Genomic DNA, 21698 nt, shown 5'->3' with positions numbered 1-21698 from the left:
TAATCTTCTGCCTGTCAGCATATCAGAGTGTTTTGTGTGTGTGTGTGTGTGTGTGTATTTACGCAGGTGTGTGTGCACATACAGCTTTGTGTGTATGTGTATGTGGGTTTCTTGAGAAAATTCAGTGTGTAATTTGTGGATTACTGGGCTTTTATTTGTTAATTGCATACATCATAGAAAGTACAGATTAAGCAATGGGATCAGTATGATAAATGTTATATGTGTTTATAAACTGTTTCAATGGTTCATTTCAGTGGTCTCTGATTTTGTCTGTGGTGAGAATTGTGGTTGTTATGGACAAGGGGATTTAGGAGTGCCGTTACAGGTGTTATTACCTGTATGACATATGTAGTGTGTATGTGCAGTTTGGATATATCATTCCTGGAAACCAATAATGAGGACAGGTCATAGCAAACTAGAGCTCGCTTTAACACCTCTCTGCCAATGGGACCGTGTAAACCAGCCACTGTGATTTGCTTTGTCACCTACCTGTGAGTTTGACCCATAATGTTTTTATTTACTAACATGTACCCTCAGCTTTGAGGCAAAAAATGGGGGGAAAAAGGAGTAAAAAATTCTTAGATTAAATCAATTTCTATATAAAAATTTTAAAAAATCTCACTGTTAGCCTATATTTAAAGATGACGTGTGTAAGCATAGGTTAGAATGGAAACAGTTGCCGTAGGTTTGCATGGAGAGAAATGGACTTCTGGAAGTTAAACTAAAAATAGTTAAGATTCGTGTCATGGTGCCCTTGTAGTTTAATGTCCCATTGAGCAGAAGCAAGAGGAAGATGAAACAGTGATTAAAAGCCAGGGGCTTTTCAATGTCACACTGTCAATGGCCATGGCTCAGAGTGCTTAACAGTGACCATTGTTTTGGTCTGTTTGCTCACTACTAAGTCATTAACATTTTCTAATCATGTTTGGTACAGTTCCAATGTATAAGGGGTTTAAATGTCAAACATTAAATGCTGTAATAGTTTCGTATCGGCTGTAAAAGCTTTCTTTTATAAGAGATGGAGACAAATGTGAAGGGCATTTACTTGTATTGGATTCTGGCCGACTGTCTTCTCTGAAAGGGGACACTCTCATTATCCACAATATAGCGAGCTTCCATTTTGGAGATACCCTAGTGTATTTATCTTTTACTTAAACATATTTTTTTAACTGATAACATACACAGTGAAATGTTCTGATGAAAAATCAATGCAGAGTTATTTAAATTCCGATAGGGTTTGTTTCAATCCCTACTGGACTCACTTAAACTCAGTTAGTTTAATTAAAACTGGATTTTGCTGTGTTGATGCAAAATCCATGGAGTTAATTAAGCTTGTAGGGTTCTGGAAAAATCTGAACAGTATGTGGCTGCTTGTTGAATCTTTGTAGGTGAAAGAATTAAGAATTCTGCCTACACTGCACTAGAAATGACTAGTCTTAAAAGGGACTCAATACAGAGTACATCATTTGTAACACATTTTTCCTGCATAGATCGTAGTGATGTCAAAATTTCGCATGTTCGCCTGGTATTAATACTGTCGAAAGACAATAATCAAGATGACATCAGCTGTTCTGTTGAGTAACTCAGTGTCTATTCTGTGGGAAATGATTGCACACACTCGTGAACACAAATTGTGGAAGCGCTCAATAAAGTTTTTCATTACAGGTATATTTTAACTTTTTTTTTTTGTTACTGTGGGTCAGGCATGCCATGGACTGAAGTTCCTTTACCCTGTGACAAAAAATAAAGTGTTCAGACGCCCTGTAGCCACTCCTCTGTCTTTATCAGTCTAAAGAGCACTTGGCTGTCTGGAGTCAGGAACGTATGAGAGAAACTATTGCTATTTTCTATTTTCTTTTTTTTTTTGCTTTTCTCTTAAAGCATTGCAAGCAGTTTTGACAACATTTTTGCAAATGTGAATATATGTAGCTACATTGTGATTCCTTACGATTAATACAGACCAAATAGAGATAAAAAGACAGCACTCAATATACATTAAAAGGATATGGTCTCTGGTCACAGCATCATAATGAAGGAATAAACATAGCAGTTGCATAGTTTTTCAGATTAAAAACTAGGAATTCATTTTGGTGTCTGCCTGTATGGCTTGTTGGAACAGAGAGTGACCATTTTGTGCCATAGGCTATAATGTTTGGACAGGGGGGTTAAAAAGTCTGGGACCTTATAATCCTATTTGATGCTTTTATATTCCTTACATCTACACTTTATTCTGTTTCCTTTCCAAATATTGAAATGAGGTGTGATATATAAACATAAGACAGCACCCCTCTCACATTGCTAACCAGATTCTCTCTCTCCCTCTCTCTCTCTCGCTCCCTCGCTCTCTTTCTCCTTTTTTCTCCCTCTGGTGTGTTTCTCCGAGCAGTGATTTGTGTTACCTGTGGTTAATCATCTACTTGCCACTGCCTCAGGTTTCCTCAGGGCCAAAAAACACATTATCTTAAAGGTCAACGTTCTGCCAAACAGGGACAAGAAGGAGCAGGAGACTGAATAAGCATGAATATAGCTCAGAACTTTCCCCTTTTCTCTGTCTGCCCTCTCGGCCCTTTTTATTAGAAGCCAAATTCATCATACCCCAGAGTATCTTGGGTGCTAGAGAGGATTAAGAGCTCTACAGCATTCAAGAAACTAAGAGCTTGGAAAAACCAAGAAATTGCATAATTGATCAGTATTGCACCATATGGCAATCCACAATTGCTGACTCACACACACACACACACACACGCACACGCACACGCGCACACACACACATTCTGACTGATTTTGATGACACCCCCCTTCCCCCCAATTTCACATCCTGTTCTCAAAGGACACCAGTCTTGTTTTTTAAACTGAAGGAAATAAGTTTCACTTCCAGAAAAAAACTCTTCCAATGTGTACGGTGCTTGAGAATCTATGTGGGCTAGCCGAACTGCACGTCTGCATGCGTCTGATTCCCTGAAACTCTCTGCGCACTTATACACATTCTCCTGTATACAGAGAATTGTTTTCAAATTCATCTTTTATAACTTGGACAGTAAAGCAGTTCAGTACCATAGATAACCAAAGTGGCCACCTGTTTTCACCAATTTTCAATTCTTCAGCGCCGAGCAGGGTGGGCTTCTCAGGTGATTTCCTGAAACTGAGTGCAATGTGCTGACGTGGCCATTTTACACGTTAGGGGGGGAAAAAAACTGAACATTGCATTCAATACGTCCGTATGTTTTCCCGTGGCGTCAACGCATATTCCACAGTGTTTCAAAGCACTTTGCTGTTCATTTTCTGAAGGACGGGAAACATTTACATCGGTTCGAACAACAGCGAGAGGAATCACTTTTTATTTGAAAGAGATAGGTTGCACACATGGATCGTTATTACATTTATTTTTTTTATCTAAAAGAAAGATAACAAAGAAAAACAACATTCTCTGTAATTCTGAATTAAAACAGTATATGTGGATGTCCAACACAATCCCATACTTTTTTAAGGAAGTGATTGTAAGAAAAAAGAGATCCTGGCCGCTCCTCCCTGCCCTGGAATACATACAGCCCTCAGTGTCTACCTTTCTCTGGTGTGGGGTTGTGGCTCCTGTATTACATGTGACCACAGAGACCAGCTCTACTAGAATTACGCTTTTTTGTCTCCCCCATTGTAGTTCAAATATTTTAGATTTATTACTTTTCAAACAGGAACAATGTGTCAAAAGCACTGTGCCAGTACTGTAGCTCAGAATCCATGCCTATACTCCATTTTGTAGAGCAACTGGCATCACGTTGAGGCTCTTCCCCACTGTTAGAGATTGGCTTTGGGGTGTAACCGGGCACCAGATTAGGGTGAGATTTCTGTGGAAGAAATATTGGCATTCTTGTGGCTATTTGTGTCACAGGGTGTACAATTTGAGCTTCAACAGCAACACTGAATCTGTTGGATTCTGCTTCAAAAACAACTTGAAGTTGTGACGTGACACAGATAGGCTATGTGGTGTTCCAAGCTGAAAAAACTTTGGACTCTCACCTTTTCCGGTTGAGAACGCTGGCACACCCAAAGTCTAAGGGCTTGAAAGCACTTGAGGGCTTTTGTCTTTTTCCACACATGCAGTCAAGTAAACTCAATGAAGTGAGTCTTCTTTTGACTTTTTTGGACTGAGCACAGGAAAGCCAGGTGCCAGGTGTGTGTCTCTCTCTGTGTTCTAATGTCTGATTTAGTCAATTTGCGCGTTCAACAAGGCAACAAGTTTTTAATTCAAATACATATGACTTGTTTGTATTTGTTATCTTTGATTCTTCCTCTGTTTCCCTCTCTGTCCCTTTACATGTAAATTGTACATTTTTTAAAAACAGCTTTTCCCCCATTGATGTATTAGAAATAAGTATTTTGTTCCTTCTTTTCCAGTCTTTCTCTAATTCTTCCTTTGCTTGTATGAGCTTTGTATGTGCCTCAGTAGGATGTTTGGAGGGCTTAAAATGGAGGTTTTTTTTGAGGTTTTTATTAAATTACTTTTCTTATTTTCTGTTTGGTTATGCAAGTTTATGTGGTGCTGTTTTTTCATTTTATATAACTCTTTTGTTTTCTTTTTGTGGTCAAATGTTTTTGCTGTTTTTGACAGGCTATAAACATATTTTTAAAAAGGCAATCTCTCTGCCTCCCACCAATTCAGATGTCCGGTTGTTCTGACCTTGTGACCATTGTCCCAGTATTCTCGCTCCAGTCCTGATTGGTCCACTGAGAAAACTGCTAGTTATGCACAAGCTCGTATCCTTGGACACAAGCGGGGCTTAGCAGTGTGGGAGGAAATAGAGGGAGGAGGATATCGGGTCTCACACGCACACACAAACGCACGCACATACACGCACCATGTTGGCATGGCAAAGTTGCCTAGTTACTCTGTACCCTTACCTCAGCCTAAAGTTGAGCAAAGTCCAGGTGGCCTTGCAGCCTAATAATGACAAAGACCATTTGGTTTCTTGTAAAACTGATATTTTATTTTGTGTGTGTTGTTACAGGAAACATAAAAACCCAGTGAGCAAAAGCCGGAATATAGATGAGGTGGAAATCTAGATTGAGAGGCGTTATTCACAATGACAGACTAGGTTAAGCCCAGTATAGCTCAGGTTTTATCTAGTTATAGCGTGGCTATGTCCTAGTCGGCTAGACAAAACCTAACCAAATGTCACCAAGCAATCACCCGAAAGCCTAGATGGCATTTCACCGTCTTTTCCCAACTGAAATGTTCAGTGGGTGTGATTGGTTGTCAAATATTTTTGTTTTTGGTTTCAAATTACTTTTTCAGAAGCTTCAGTTTTTTTTTGCTTCAGACAGAATTCATTCTCTCTTAAAGTAACCATAAAATTATTTCTAGTCTTGTGAAGGTTGAAAAAGAAAATTTGACTCTTTCCACTTGCTCCTTGGCAGGCAGTGAAGCAACCTGGCAGCATTACACCCATTCCTAACATGCCATGATGCGACACGAGCAAAACAATCAGATTGAGGCAAAAAAATTAATAGAAAACATAGCTTTCTATTGCATTATCCTCACTGGTTGCATGCATCCATGAACATACAGGACAATGTTGTTCAGCTCAGTTTCATCACTTGCTTTATTGATTTCAATGATGTTTCACTGGTGCACCCCACCTCCAAAGTGTTGTTGTTGGTGGAAATGCATTTGAACTCAAGAGACATCATGTACATGGACAAAGACAAAGGCTAATACATGAAACAAAAAAGCATAGTAATTTACACAGGGACCTAAACAAAAAAGAAGCGGTGTGGCTGGAGATTGTTTGGTCTATGTCACCAAATAAGTGGGCAATGTCATCAGAACTGATCAGAAAGCAACAACGATTTTTCATTTTTAATACATTTTTGAATAATAGTGCTTAGGTACGACACACTAGTTTTCATACAGAAAATATTGGGTAAAGGTAGGAGAAAGAGTGAAAAATAAAGCGAACATCCACTCTGTGAGGTGATTGGGCTCCATTTTGTGCCTCCGCAATGTTGTCAGGCATTTGCTTGCTCACAGCATGTTTGGGTCCGGTGGCAGGGTCTGGATTAGGCATCTGGCTGTTGGAATCAAGTCACATGGTTAAAGTCACATGTTCCCTCAGACCTGTTAGCTTTAAACCCCCTCCACCCTGTACGTGTGATCCATATCCAAGTCAAATCTTCAGCTGTTTTATTGCCCCCTTTTAACCACAATAAAAAGAGGTCAAGGGTCAAGATCTCAACATTATAAAGCTGTAAAAAAACAAAAAAAAACTATAGGTCAAAACATATGACTCTACCATTGATGCAACATATTGTTAAGGATGACTACCTAGCTAGCTACTTAGTGTAGTTAACCCCTTAAAACCTAGGGGTTTTTTGTAAGAATCCCCCCAACCTTTCTTAATACACCCCAGTGTCTCCAAAACTATATAGAGTACAAACACGGATCAAAGCTTTTAATAAAGAGCACATTTGTACCAGAATGACCAAACCCCCTGATCATATGTGAGTCTTACTTACAGAGTAAACATACAGGGCATATTTATTCTAAAAAAAACAACAGGGAAATCTCAGAATTGTTCTGTATTGTTTTCTTTATTCTGTAGTGATTACATGTACTTCTGATACTGGACAAAACCAGATTTATTTGCCAGTCGTACTCCAGGATGTGTACAACACCAGGATAGAAGTTTGGAATGTATTGATCAAAGCAGTGACTTTTACACAAGTTTTCCCAAAAGGTGGGCCCAAGTGTCCCCTCGACCCCTCTAAATGGTGCTAAACCTCTCCAGATTGGAATATTGTGTATTTTATCCCAGCCGTATTCAACATCCAGAAGCGTATTCTATTAAGGATGGTAGTCTCTGGAACCCCACAAAACAAATATAGTTTATTTACCCATTCTCTCTTTTTGACTAAGTCTGAAATCACTTTGCTTTTGAAATTCTAATTACATACATAGAAATGCTCGTTGTCATGTGCTCCTGAAAATGCTTTCAGCTCAATGGAAATAATGTGTTGATGTTTACCTAGCCTGTGTACAAAGAGTGGGTTGATTGCTTATGGCTCAGTGGGGAATTTTGGTGATATCAATACCACCACTGTAGCATTAGCAGTTGTTTGACTTGTTGCGGACAGTTATTGGATCTCTAGTTTGCCTATCAAGATGGAGTTTTTGCATCAAAGTTCAAAGAGTCTAAGCTTTACAATGGTATACCGGTTTTAGCGCTGTACCTTGAATCAATGACAGATAAGAGCAATAAATAAAGAGAATGTCATTTTTAGATGTCATCGTCTAACTTCGTAGCCATCGGGCTTTAAGGATTTAATGATAATATGACACAAAATGATTTACTGATACATCATTCACCATTGCATCATTAACACAATGGTTAAAGACATGCCAGAATATGTATACCTTAACACGTTAAAGACAAGCCAGAATATGTATACATACGATATGTAACAGCAGAAACAGGGTGTGTCCCAATGTTTCAAATGTTTTGCCATTTCAAATCCATGCCTCATACTGAATTTCTTGTTATTCTCAGTATGTAACCATGTGAGATGGATACTCAGTCATGTGAGATATTGTGTAAAGCCAGATCTGACCGTTTCTTCCTTCTGTCTTCTCCCTCAGGCTCCTTAACAGATTGGATGGTTTTTCCATAATGACCGCAGAGGACTCCACAACGAAACCCGCCACCATGACCACACCCAACCCCAGCTCCCAGCCCGCCTGCCACCCCCAGCAACCCCACACCTCCGTGCCCGAGGGGGTGGCCGGGGCCCCCAACGAGCCGGCCCTGGTAGCCCTGATGGAGCGCACGGGCTACGGCATGGTCCAGGAGAACGGCCAGCGAAAGTACGGCCCCCCGCCCGGGTGGGATGGCCACGCCCCCCCGCGGGGCTGCGAGATCTTCGTGGGGAAGATCCCGCGGGACGTCTACGAGGACGAGCTGGTGCCCGTCTTCGAGACGGTGGGGCGCATCTACGAGATGCGCCTGATGATGGACTTCGACGGGAAGAACCGGGGCTACGCCTTCGTCACGTACACCCAGAAGCACGAGGCCAAGCGGGCCGTGCGGGAGCTCAACAACTACGAGGTCCGCCCGGGGCGGCTCCTGGGCGTCTGCTGCTCGGTGGACAACTGCCGCCTCTTCATCGGGGGCATCCCGAAAACCAAGAAGCGCGAGGAGATCCTGGAGGAGGTCTCCAAGGTGACCGAGGGCGTGCTGGACGTCATCGTGTACGCCAGCGCCGCCGACAAGATGAAGAACCGCGGCTTCGCCTTCGTGGAGTACGAGAGCCACCGGGCGGCGGCCATGGCCCGGCGCAAGCTGATGCCGGGCCGCATCCAGCTGTGGGGCCACCAGATCGCCGTGGACTGGGCGGAGCCCGAGATCGACGTGGACGAGGACGTGATGGAGACGGTCAAGATCCTCTACGTGCGCAACCTGATGATCGAGACGTCGGAGGAGACGCTGCGGCAGGTCTTCGGCCAGTTCAACCCCGGGTGCGTGGAGCGCGTCAAGAAGATCCGCGACTACGCCTTCGTGCACTTCGCCAACCGCGGCGACGCCGTCCTCGCCATGGACAACCTCAACGGCACGGAGGTGGAGGGATCCTGCATCGAAGTGACTCTCGCCAAGCCCGTCGACAAGGAGCAGTACACTCGATACCAGAAGGCTGCCAAGGGGACCACCCCCGCCCCAGAGACCCCCCAGACCAACTACATTTACCAGTGCGATCCCTACACCCTCGCTTACTATGGGTACCCTTACAATGCACTCATAGGGCCCAACAGAGAATACTTCATCAAAGGTTAGATTTCAGATTTTATTTTTTGTCTCAATATGAATGACATTGCATATTTACATATTACATTTTTGGTCGCATGCACAATACAGAAGGCCATAAAATGTAACTGATTGATCTGATAGCCTTCAAAATATGCTATCAGTATTTGCTCATCTTTAACCATTATGTTGATTTTTCATGTTCTGGCTGATGATCGAACAGGTTTCAGTGTTTTATACAGCAATTCATTCCTCTTTTCGCATAATCCGTGTTTGCAAAATGTTTTGGTCTTGATTGAAACCACATCCTCCCAGGATTCCAATCTTTCAATTTTATATATAGGAAAAATCTTTTTAAAAATCCTACTCCAATGAAGATATATCAAGTGAACTTATCAATTGCATTGATGCCTCTGACGTTCCTCTCTAACACCTGCTTCTCATATTTATAAAACAATATTTTCGCATCTGGAGACTGTGGTCACTTTGTATATCTCTGAGATGCAGTACATACACGATAAATTTAATTAAGGACAGTCCTGTCAAAATGGATGTTTTATCCTTTGGCATTAATTGTCATGAATATTCATAAACTGTCAGAGTTTTGGAAACTAGCATTGGAAACTACCATTACTGTTTGGAGTCTCCAATAATTAGGAAGCAGAGAAGATGGAAAGAATGCAGGAGGTTGGAATATGGTTAGTCTATAAAACCGTTGACCAAAAGTACAGCCGTACCCATCAACTTAGAAACTAAACAAGCACGTTTTAAAAGAACTTCACAGTTCCACAGTTGATGAAGAGCTGTTCTGGTAAAGTTACCCTGAAATAAACCCACAAAAGTGCAGTCCCCCACCGGGAACGTGCCTGTGTGCACTCGGTCAGTGTATTTTATTTCCATATGAGCTAGCCGTGTCCCATCGTGCCCCTCTCTGAACAGGAGCCTTTCTCCGTGTCCTCTCAAGCAGGTGCTATAAGAGGGCGGGGCCGCGCAGCCTCAGGGAGCAGGGCCACGGGCCCGCGAGGGTCTTATCTGGGGGGCTACTCGGCCGGGCGCGGCATATACAGCAGGTACCACGAGGGCAAGGCCAAGCAGCAGGACAAGCCGTACGAGCTGGTGCCCAGCCTGGAGCTGGCAGCCGTCAACCCAGTGGGCATCAAGCCGGGCGCAAGTCAGTGTGAGAGTAATCATAAAACGCCCCCTCTTTGAAACCTGGTTTCCCCTTTCACCCCATTCTACACCCCACTGAGCCACTGTCTGCCTGGGGCCCGGCTAGTTCACTTTTTTCTCAAAATTCCTCTCTCTCTCTTTCTCTCTCTCTTGCTCTTTCTTTCTCTCTCTCTCTGTCTCTTGCACTCTCTCTCTCTCTCTCTCTCTTCCTCTGCTTCCTCAACTAGCAGTATACAAGAGGGATTTCTGATTATTTCCAGCTTGAAATCACGAAACATTCAGGAGCTTCGGAGCTCCTTTGATTAACATCATCTATACATTAACCGGAATCAATTAAATGACCTCCAAATGAACTGTGACCTAAATCTGCAGTCATTTGAGTGACAGTGCACAAATCTAGTGCTTCTGTTCAGTGCCAGTTCTTTGACCTATACTGAGTATTGTATTTATCATATATAATAAGACCTGGGCAACTCAATGGGCCTTTGTTTGATTGAACAATGAACCTGACTCAAGGCTAATTTTGTGTGCCACTTACATTCTTATCTGGTGGCACTTTCCCCTCATGAGTGGGATTACATTGAGCAAGTCTGGAACCAGCAGCAACCCCTCTGTGTTTGTCCCTCTTTCCTGCAATGGCGCTGCTCTGCTGTGAACAAGCGGTTCAAAGTAGTGATTATGCAGGCATGTTTAGTCATGTGACCCAAGAAGAATTTTTCACGTAAAGCACACACAACCTTAAATTGCACAACACAGAGTTGTAAAGATCCAGGCCCTAAAGACACAACGTGTAACACAGACTGTGTGTATATAAGCACATTTGATAAGTTAGTTTGGCCAGTTTAAAATGTCCGACACAAAGCACTTGTTCACTTCTATTTTGAAAGGCATTTTGAACTTACTTTTGATTGTCCCTGTTTTTTGAGTTGCTGTCACTTTAAGCATAGTTTATGTCTGGGAAAATCCATTCATGAATGAGCAGTTCTGTGACCTATTTATTAAGATTATACACTCTAAGATTCATTAAACGCATAATAATTGCTGCTTCCTGCTATTTCACTGCTTCCTGCCTAGTGTATGAACCCACAGGAGCTGACAGGCATTTTTGTATTTTGCCACTGCTCCCCCTGGTGGAAGCATGTGGACCTGCGGCTCGCCCTTTTTGACTCACGCGGCCTGTGTCTCTGTGCAGTGACCCTCCCAACTCTGGGCGGTCAGTACCCCATGTTCTCCAGTGGCCCCGCTGCTAAACTATTGGAGGAGGGGAAGATGCACGCGGTCGAGCACCTGATCAACCCCCTGGCCATGCAGCACGACCACTCCACGGCCGCCGCCGCCACTGCCGCCGTCCTTCCCGCCGTCTCCACCCCACCCCCATTCCAGGTGCTCCATGGTCCCATTGCATTGACATCTTCACTCTCACCATCTCAGTGGCCTTGCATTGCACATATATACAGACTCATGTCATCTTTTTTCTGGAAAGAAAAATGTCAGTCAGCATTTCAATACAAACGCCAGGGAAAATTTTCCATTCCCGCCACAATGGTCTTTACAGGGTTTCCTCATTACATTACATTACATTTCAGACGTTTAGCAGACGCTCTTATCCAGAGCGACTTACACAACTTTTTTTACATTGCATCCGTCTATACAGCTGGATGTATACTGAAGCAATGCAGGTTTAGTACCTTGCTCAAGGGTACTACAACAGTGTCCCACCCAAGTATCAAACCTGTGACCTTTTAGTTTACAAGACCAGTTTTTTACCCATTATACTACACTGCTGCCCACTGCTCGCTTCATAAATGCTTGGCATGTAGAGGAAAACTTTCAATGTGACTATTTTTCACAGTGCAGTCCATTGGTTGGGTCCACTAAATTAGATTCAAGGATCATACTTCTAAGAGTTCAATGGATTTTGACCCATTCAATGATTTGGCTCTTTCCAGCCATCTCACCCTTGGCTCCTCTTCCTCCGTACCCCCTCCTTACAGGGCCGACCCATCACCCCGGTGTACGCCATGGCCCACAACGTCCAGCGCATCCCGACGGCGGCGGCGGCGGCCGGCCTCTACGGGGCCGGCTACGGGGCCAGCTACGCCGTGCCCATCGCCGCGCCGACCACCGCCACCCTGGCGGCCCTGCAGAAGAACGCGGCCGTGGCGGCGGCCGCGTACGGAGCCTACGCCGGCTACATGCCTCAGGCCTTCCCCGCCGCCGCTGCCTTCCAGGTGCCCATTCATGACATCTATCAGACCTACTGAAGGAGCCTGTGGCCGGGCCGCGCTCTCTGACGCCCCCTACAGGGACAAGAAGGAAACTGAAGAAACACTGAAGTACTTACAAAGCGCAATATCTCTTTTTAACGTTCTGAAGTTTGCTGGTTTGTGTCCAAAGCTCAGAAGTTTTTAACAGAAGTTATTTTAGTAAAGTAAAAAATTTGACTTTTTCAACAACAAAACAAAACTTTTTCAGAAATACTGTGTTTGTTAACAGGAGTTAACATCTTTCTAGAGTTTTATAGACAATTTAATGGGGGTTTTTTTAGACGCTTGCATCTTCCGTCCATACACTGTCTAAAGTTTCGAAAGAGGATGTTTATCATTATTCATGTATTATTATTATTGTTATTATTATTATTATTTCTGTTTTTATTGCTTTGGTTATGATGTTGTGAATGTTATTCCTGTTGAGGTGGTTTATCTTTATAAAATGATGTGGTACAGTATGAAGTTTTTATATAAGTGGTGCACTCCAGGATTAGGCTGAGCCTCTTTTCACAGAACATTGTCTCTAAAAACATACAATGACTGCACATACAAAAGACAGCCACACACTGTGACATTTAAGTCACACTGATAATACAAAAGAACCGACACAGGTACTACAGGCACCATCTTAGAGCGCAGTTGTTATTTGAATATTTTCAACCATGTCGAAATGTCTTGGGTATCAGACTTTCTTTTGAAAGACTTGATTCTGCATTTTTCATTTACCAAAGACTTGTGTTTTGGCCGACTGATATAACAAACTTGTCTGTGAGGTCAGGAATCTTTCAGGAATCCTTGATAGGGCTCATTCTCACTGGTCAAAAGTTTGGTGTAGGTAGAGTATGCAATATCAGTTTCAGGACTCTCCAAACAGTTGCTTACATTTTTGTAGAATCTCACCTAAGATCCCTTTCAGCATTATCGGGTGTCCATTAAAAAAGCAGTGCACTAGAGACTGATGGGACATGGAGTTCATAACTTGTCAAACACACTTCACAAACTCATGCTCCTCCCATTAAGCTCTCTGTGATTCTTTGCCTTTTAAATACATTCCAGTGCTCAGTCTGCTCATACAAGCCAGTTGCTAAAACAGTAATACATGGTAGTGTGTGTGAATTTTCTAAATTATTCTGTGCCTGCATACTGTTTACAGCTACTTCTGACAACTGACAAACCCTGAAATATGAAGGACACAGAATTATGTCAGTTGGTTGCCTACACCATTCTGGGAACACTACCAGAGGGTGTTATGTCTCCATTGACTTCACTGTAACTGAAATGAGAACTTTTAAAAAAACCCTTCTGCATAGAATATACCTATTTCTCTTGGCATTTCTCTCACTTCAATCATTTTAGCAATTTAAATCAGCACCACCAATCATAATGCAACATCTAGCATGAATGTGGTTCATTTTTCAGCTGCCAGTAACATGCTGTATGATGCCATTATATACAACCCGGGATGAATTGAAAATAGCAGATATTCTATTAATTTTCCATAACCCCTCACACTCCCTCATTTATTATGTTTGTTACAGCAATGTACACCATCTGAATTTAACTTCTGATGCACTGTTTATTCATTGTGTTCAACATCCCTACTCTAAATTCAGACCCCAAAATAAGCACAGTGAGCTTTAGCCACGGTATGTATTGTACAGGGAGGCAAGCTGATGGAGAACAGGCAGAGATAGAATGAGACAGACATTGTTTAAGCTGCGTACAGAACTGGAACTCCTGTAGACCTATTTTACTTGACCTCTTAGAGCACTATGGCGTACATGTGTAACAAAGAGGAAGCGACACGTAAGGGTGTGAGCATGGCTAGCTTCTGTCTTACTCGATAGCCAAGTGAGTTTTTCCATCAAAATATGGCATATTTAAGTTTCAGCGTGTTTCTCTTATGTGACTTATTCTACATGTGATTTTCAAAATAATTTTGTAGCTTCTATAGCCACTATGCTGGGCTTCCCACTATATTTAAACGGGAACTTCACACTAAAGTACAGTTTTATTCTGTTCAGTTATAATATGTGAGAAAGGCATAAATTGTAACATTACTGTATAGCGTTCTAGCTTTCCATCTCCCATCCTGAAAATATCTGTGTAAAGTGGTATGATTCACATCACGGGGTAGCCACACCCATTGTATAGGTATTTTTAAGAGAGGCGTTCTGAATTCAGGACACAAACAATAAAATATCTAAACATCTAAACAAATATAACTTTGAAAAATGTCGGGGTCATTAAAATATAATAATATCAAATTAGGACGTAGTTTCACCTTTAGGATATCATAGATTTGGGGATGTCTAGATTTGCAATTTTGGATTGCAAAATACTATATCTTCTTAACAAATAATCACTCCTCTTATCCTCTGTTCTGTACAGTCTGAAGCACTGCACGTGGGCTGATATTACATTGCATTTATCTTTTATTTTGTTTTGGATTTAACTGTCATCAGCACGGGAGATAAATTGCATATTTGAAAGAAAGAGACTTGACATTTTGCAAGGAGTGGGGAAAAAAAGATTGAGATGAAGCCTGAATCATGCTTATTTGTATCATTTGGGTCCACATGAGAAAATAATTAGAAACATTCCCCAATGTAATTTTACAAGCACTTTTCTGTACTTTGTGTCTGTATGAAGGACATTGCGTTTTGTACCGTGCGACACGTATAATAGATAAAATCCTGAGAATGTACTCTGTGAACTGTGCATTCCCACAGGTCCAAGCTGCTCATCTGAGAACAAGAGAGGTCAGAGCACTCTTACTTGACTATCACCAAGTATAAGTGAATGTCTGCTCTTTCACAGTACTCAAAAAGCATTTCCTGTTGTATATGTGAGACCACTTCTAGGTACAATACATGCATTTTGATGAAGTAACTTGTGTATTTAAAGTGAAGCCAAACAAATATGCAATACAGGGGTGGTTCTGGTGTCTTTGAAGAAAATATTTCTATAGGTTGTCTATTTTCCAGCTGGGTTTTTCCGTTGTTGTCTTGATAAAAACAATATTATTTACTTGGGTGTGTTAACATTTTCACAAGAAATGGTTTGTATTTAGGGTTTTTTTTTTTTTACTATTTTGAGGGTTCTTTCTCTTATTTACTTCACTGTTTGTAACTGGAATGTGCTGTACCCATTGTGTATTGGTGTACGCGCTTAAATGTTGCTTTAAATGTTTGGTCCTTCCTTTTCATTATTTCGAGAGTGTTCATATAACTATAATATTTAGTCTGACACAAGTAATGTCACTGTCCATGTGTACCTGTCCCATGTCACAGTCTGTGGTCTATGTTGGCCAAAAGAGAGGACGGGCACACAGCAATGCTACCCATAGAAGTTGTGCGGAAGAAAATAATTTAATGCTGGCATTGCTTTGCTGCATGGACTTGCGTCTTGTTCCATTGTATTTCAATGTGTTTTTAAAAAAAATGTGGTATTACCTTGCTGGAACAGGAACTTTGATGCCCGTGCAGTGTTCACAGCCTGTTTAAAGGCTGTTCTTGTGGTGTTTAGAAATGTTTATAACCTATAAAATGTTCTTTATTAACGCTCTTTATGACAACAGGAGTCGGGACATATTTAATATATGCAGTGAGAGTGTGTTGTATATGAAGCTAAGCAAATACTGAGAAAATATAGTATAATATATTTGGAAAAAAACATATCCTTTTACTTTATTTCTCTCTTGTTATGGAGCATAACCTCAACCACAACTGTTTGCCAAAGTGTCCAATGATATGAGAACATTTGTGATAAAAGAGTTCATATTATATGTTGTGCTTATTTGTTGTACAAAGCGGAGGAGGAGGTGTTCCCTAATTCATTTCAGAGAGCAAGTAATTTCATTTGCTACTCAGTTTCAACTGAATTGCGATTTAGGGAATTGACAAGCCTCCTATGAAGAAACCATTCTTCTCCTGTGATCATTTCACTAACACTACATAAGTAGTACCCTTAACTTGAAAAGGTTTCTAGCTACTTAAACGAACAATGCTTTGAAAGTTTATGAAATATTTTAGACTATGTTTTAGTGTGCTTTTTTGCCAAAATGTACTTTATCTTCTGCATCTTCTTAGGCCTTTTATCTGTTTTCTATTTTTGTGATGTTTTTAAAAAATGTATTCAGGACTATTTGCCTTTGTAGTTGTAAGTAGTTAATAAAGCATTTTTAAAAGGAGACTGGTTTCGTTTTTAATTTTTTACATAACTGAAAACATTACTCTTGTGCCAATTTGTATTTAACTGATTTAACCAGTATATTATTGTTAAAGAGATTACACCAACATTGTCTTTAGAAATACACATGTTCATTGTTCCATTCCAAATTTGATGCCCTGGAGTACAGAGCCAAAACAACAAAATGATACAATTATCACCGTCCATATACTTGCGGACTGCGCTACGTATGCCTTATTCATCATGGTTGTTTCAAAGGTTTGATGAAACATCTGAAGGAGAACCGACCGAACGTATTCACTAAACACAAACAATAGAACATTGTGATACATCCAAATTGCACCATGTGTGGTTTTAACATCGTGGCTAGCAAGAAACTAGTGTGGTTTCTAGAACGTTGCTTGTTAGCAATATTTGTGCTAGCTAAGCACCTGAAACCTTATATAAACTAATGTAAGCACACAGTATTTATTGAGAAACACACATTTTTGTGACTTTACTTAGGAAAGTCCAGGTTAGTGTGGTCTGCCCTGTCATGACCTGCAAGGGCCATGACAGGGAAAATAATTCCAAAAGCTTTACCAGAGCTCGCACAACACTGGCAGCGAGATTTATGTGCAGAGACCGAAACACATTATTGAATGCACCTTCTAAGGATACCATTAGATGGCACTGCAGTCATATGACAGAGTTCACAATGTATTTCTGTTCTTTCTCCCTGAGAGTATTGATTTGACCTGCAAATTAAGCGAAACCTTACCTTGGCTTGACAACTTGACACACCTAAACCCAACCCAAGTTGAAGGTGCTAAAGGATGCTACAAGTCCTCATTCGACCCAGCCTGAACCAAATAGTATTAGTCCAGTTATTCATGCACGTTTCTCATGTCATAATACTGGCTAAATCTAGTAATAAGAAGGTTATTATTCATGGTAATAACAATCATATTACGTCTTTGTTAAAAAAATTCTTATTCTTAACTCTTATTCTGATCAGTATGGTAAAGATAAGTTTCAGTTCTGAAGAAGCTGATATTTGGACAGCTTAATATCATATTTTGTAATTGTAAGCATTTGGGGATAAAATGTTTGTATTATGCAAATTATGCAATTCTGAATGATAATAAAATAAAAAACAATCTCTTTTAAAACACATTTTGTCTTATTATTTCAGATACAGGAAAAGTACATAGAAACACTGGAACATCTTGTTTACACTCATTGCTATTTACCATATTCTGCAATTGAAGGATGATTTTATTGTTTCCATTATGAGAAGATAGGTAACTATAACTGTATTTTGTATATATATTCCAACTAAAATATTAATCTAATGCATTCTTTAATCCTAAAATTACAGAGAATATACTTATATACTTACATAGTTTTATTCTGGGAAACAGAAACACAAATAGGAGATGATCTCTAGAGAACAAACACTAGAGAATTCCAGATTTTTCTGCACATGAGGGCTAATAAGATCATGTTCACTGAAAGCACATAGATTTTTAAAAGTCTTCAAAACCCCCCAAAAATACATTAATCTGGGCAAAGTTAAAACATGGAACATACGCAGTCAGTGCTTGTTGAAGAGTGTGCAGTTTTAAATGTTGTTGTTCCTTTTTATTTGTCGCATGTAGAGAGTGTTAATAATCCATAGCGCGTTTTAAAGAAATACAGCAACGCGCTGGGGAAATTAGAGCAGAGAGTTTAGCTGTCAAACTGCTATTTTCAGCTGTAACTCACCGCGTACTACTGCTTAATCCAGGCTGCTCTGTGCCCTGCCTGCTAAAAATGCGTTTGCAAATCCTCTCCTTGGGAGAGTGTAGGCAATCAGATGCTTCTGATTCGCTCAGGTTTCACATTAGCCCTTGTATATGTACGCCGAGTGCAACTGGAGGCGCAGTCGATTACTGCGAGCACATGTCAAACCACCCAAAGAGCTGAACAGCAATGATATTTACTGGGAATGAATGACCACATGCCTTCGCTGAACACTGAACACAGACCTTCACTGTCTTCTGCGAGTAATTAGAAAAACACATACGAAATAACTACACAGAAAATGAGAACGATTGTCTTTTATTCAGTCCTTTTGTTTTGGCTCAGTCACCTCAGAAAAGAGTTAAGCGTTGATGTTACATTATTGATTGTGTTAGCAGATGTCCATTATGCCCTCTGTATTCTGTACATCTTCCATTTACGAGGTGGGATATTTCCTGAAGCAGACTGGATAAAGCGATGTAGAGCATAACCCTTTCAGGGCAGTGAGTCCATAAGACCTTCTATAACCATCTATAAGAACAGCGTCTCTGGGGAGTTGAAGTACACAGAGGTAATCTGCTAACTGCAACTATAACAAATGGGAATGAGGTGGGTAGACTACTTGATAATGTGAATTACAAGGATTCCTGAAAACCCTGTCTGTCTTCCCCTAAAAATTGGGCTTGCTCATTCAACTTGTGCCAATCAAAGTGCGCAGCATACATAGTGTCCAGTGTTAATTTAACTCTAACAGTGATAATTCAACTCTTAACGGATAACATTTAGTCTCACATTGCAGAGTGGGACCAAATGCTATCTGTTAAGAGTTGAATTATCACTGTTAGAGTTCAAGTGGCACTGGATATTTTATTAATGTATATTGGTTTCTCAATCACGCTTTTAAGTTCCACAATGGCCAACTTTTTTCTTTTTTCTTTTAGAGTACAGCCCATATCAGGGCCTTTCGTTTTCTGAGTTTAAAAGCCCCGCCCCTCCGAGATGACGGTTTCTCTGCCTTTGTCATGCACCATAAGGCCAAATGCATTGAAATACATTATTGATGCGCATTCGCAGTGTGTGTGGATTGTCTTACATCTTGCACCACGTTTGAAAGCAAAGCTGGTCATTAACAATTAACCACATTGTTTCGGAACAGAAAATATTCTGAGCGCTGAACCCTGGGAGGAGCCATTGTGGTTCAGCATTAGCATCTGGTTTCCAGCAGGTCAACCAGATACAGCATGGCTGTGTTCTCCTCCATGGACAACGCTCCAGCAGCATCGGTGATAGGAAATTAAAGATCGGTTTACCAGCTTGCATATAATCACTAAGAACTGTAACGAACAGCACAGTCTGTTAAAGGCTGTTTACTAACAAGCAAAATAACTATGTTGAGCAGTAAACAACAAAACAAAAACTGGAGATAAATAATTTAAAACTGGTATACAGTAAAGTCACAGGACTTAAACTTAAACTTAAATGTTTTCTGATTATTAATATTGTCACGTACATATACTGTATAAGACGGAGGGCAGACAACTGACTCTTCAATGTAACTGAACGACCACAGTTTTACAAACACTGCTAGCGTTGATATTATTGAGATCAAAGTAAATTCATGTTCCATAACACAGCCAATTTTAATCATTTAAGCCAGGAAAAAAAAATATTCATCCACATATTTGAAGTTGATTTTTTTAGCCAACAAGTAAGGGCTGACAGAACATGTTTAAAAAAAATAAAAATAAATAAACCAAAGGAAATTATCAGGCATTGAGTGTCAGGGGGCTTTGCCAATGACCAGTACGCTCATGAGGAAGACCATGATGAAGAAGATCCACATGAAGAAGCGGTCCATGACCTTGGCCACCTTCTTCCACTCGGCGCCCTTGGCGCAGGTGGCCCTCTGCTCGCGGAAGCAGGTGGCGATGTACTCCACGTTCCTCAGGAGCTTGTCGTGGTGGCCGCAGGAGCACGCGTACGCCGCCGCCGCCTTCTCGCCGCAGCAGCCCTCGTCCTTCTTCTCGCGGTCCTGGGAGAGCCCGCGGGGCAGCGTCTCGCCGTTGCCGTGGTGACGGGGCCGGTGCCCGTCGTCGGGGCGACGGTGCTTCTTCACGTCCCCGTTGGTGTGGGGCTCGTCGGCGTGGAGCGGGCTGCGCTCGGTCTGGGCCGAGGTGCAGTTCTCGCCCACCTCGTACACAAAGAAGATCTTGGACATGTAGTCGATGATGAGCACTTTGGCCCACTGAGGGACGGGCTTGGCCTCGGCGCCGCAGAAGTGGATGTTCATGATGAAGATGGTCAGGGCGGTGGAGGCTGTGATCATGGTCATTGTGGCTATGTAGTACTTCCCTATGAGGACCAGAATAGACAAATCATGAATTATGATTACTGCAACAACGTTAACAAAACCCAGCAATGACAAGAATTTTATTATTAATAATAATAATAATAATAATAATAAGAAGAAGAAATAGAAGAAGAAGTAGAAGAAGAAGATGATGATGATGATTATTATTATTATTAGAAAAAGATGAAGAAGAATCATCATCATCGTCATCATTGTTATAATTATTATTATTAGAAGAAGAAGATGAAGATGAAGAATCGTCATCATCATCAACAACATCATCATCATCATTGTCATTATCATCATCATCAATATTATTATTAGAAGAAGAAGAAGAAGAAGAAGAGGGGTCATGTGAGGATGGACCCGCAGGATTCGAGCAGCAACCCCCCATGCTCGCTCACCTATGAGAGGCACACTCTCAGAGGGCGGCATGCTCTCAGCCACCATGAGCTGGAAGACGGTGAGGGCCAGCAGCACCGTCACGCCCAGGGACACCTTCTCCCCGGAGTCGGCCGGCAGGTAGAAGCCCAGCGGGGCCAGGAAGGAGATCATCACGCACGGGATGAGCAGGTTGAAGATGTAGAAGGAGGAGCGGCGTTTGAGCAGCACGGTGTAGGTGATGTCCGGGTACGGGTCCGAGCAGCAGCCGTACATGATGACGTTCTTGGTGGCCGGCATGCCGTGGCACTCCCACTCCACGTTCTCCACGAAGTCCGACAGGTCCCCGCTGCTCATCCCCATGGTGATGTCCACCTGGTTGCCATTGTAGGTCCAGGAGCCGAAGGTGAGGTTGCACTGCTGGTTGTCGAAGGGGAAGTAGGACACGTCTACCACGCAGGAGCTCTTGGTGATGGCGGGGGAGTCCCAGGTGATCTCACCAGTGTAGCGCAGGACCACGTTGGTGTCTACCGGCCCAGAGAAGTCATCGTCCGCTCTGGGAGAAAGCGGGGGCGGGGGGGGGGGAGGGAGGTGACTCATACATTATGATCTATACTAACACAAAGCCTTTTATGAAAGTGGGTTAAGGAGCTAGTTTCTGTTTTTTAATTTAATTTAATTTTTTTGAGAAAATTCTTTTTGAATGTTTAATGTTTACGAGCTTTTTATTTTTCATAAATACAATATAAAGGAGGAGAATCCTTGGTTGCCATACGCTAATAG

General features: G+C 41.7%; 2 protein-coding genes across 10 annotated transcripts in view; one reads left to right on the top strand and one right to left on the bottom strand.

Annotated features, from left to right (window-relative positions):
* The window catches only part of LOC135259724 (RNA-binding protein 47-like), a 39497-nt gene extending 23076 nt beyond the window's left edge, over positions 1-16421 (top strand). For 3 of the 9 annotated variants that reach the window (XM_064344382.1, XM_064344377.1, XM_064344383.1), the window contains exons 2-5: positions 7631-8814; positions 9754-9966; positions 11152-11342; positions 11954-16421. In XM_064344382.1, coding sequence (XP_064200452.1) covers positions 7662-8814; positions 9754-9966; positions 11152-11342; positions 11954-12223 — 1827 coding nt within the window. In that variant the 5' untranslated portion in view covers positions 7631-7661 and the 3' untranslated portion in view covers positions 12224-16421. Of the gene's footprint in view, positions 1-15; positions 492-3391; positions 4169-7630; positions 8815-9753; positions 9967-11151; positions 11343-11953 lie in introns of those variants that run through there. The other 6 variants (XM_064344381.1, XM_064344384.1, XM_064344378.1 and 3 more) reach the window with 6 other exon arrangements.
* A 2087-nt stretch (positions 16422-18508) lies between these two features.
* Positions 18509-21370, bottom strand: LOC135259723 (neuronal acetylcholine receptor subunit alpha-9-II-like). The gene is made up of 2 exons (XM_064344376.1): positions 20939-21370; positions 18509-20536 (listed from the first exon to the last, which is right to left on the bottom strand). Exons 1-2 carry the CDS (start codon positions 21276-21278, stop codon positions 19965-19967), a joined length of 912 nt encoding a protein of 303 aa, XP_064200446.1. The 5' UTR covers positions 21279-21370; the 3' UTR covers positions 18509-19964.
* Between the last annotated feature and the right edge of the window lie 328 nt (positions 21371-21698).

Source organism: Anguilla rostrata, chromosome 7, assembly GCF_018555375.3.
Source record: "Anguilla rostrata isolate EN2019 chromosome 7, ASM1855537v3, whole genome shotgun sequence".
NCBI lineage: Eukaryota > Metazoa > Chordata > Actinopteri > Anguilliformes > Anguillidae > Anguilla > Anguilla rostrata.
Note: the sequence above shows the minus strand (reverse complement) of the source record. Positions and strands in the feature narration are given on the sequence as shown.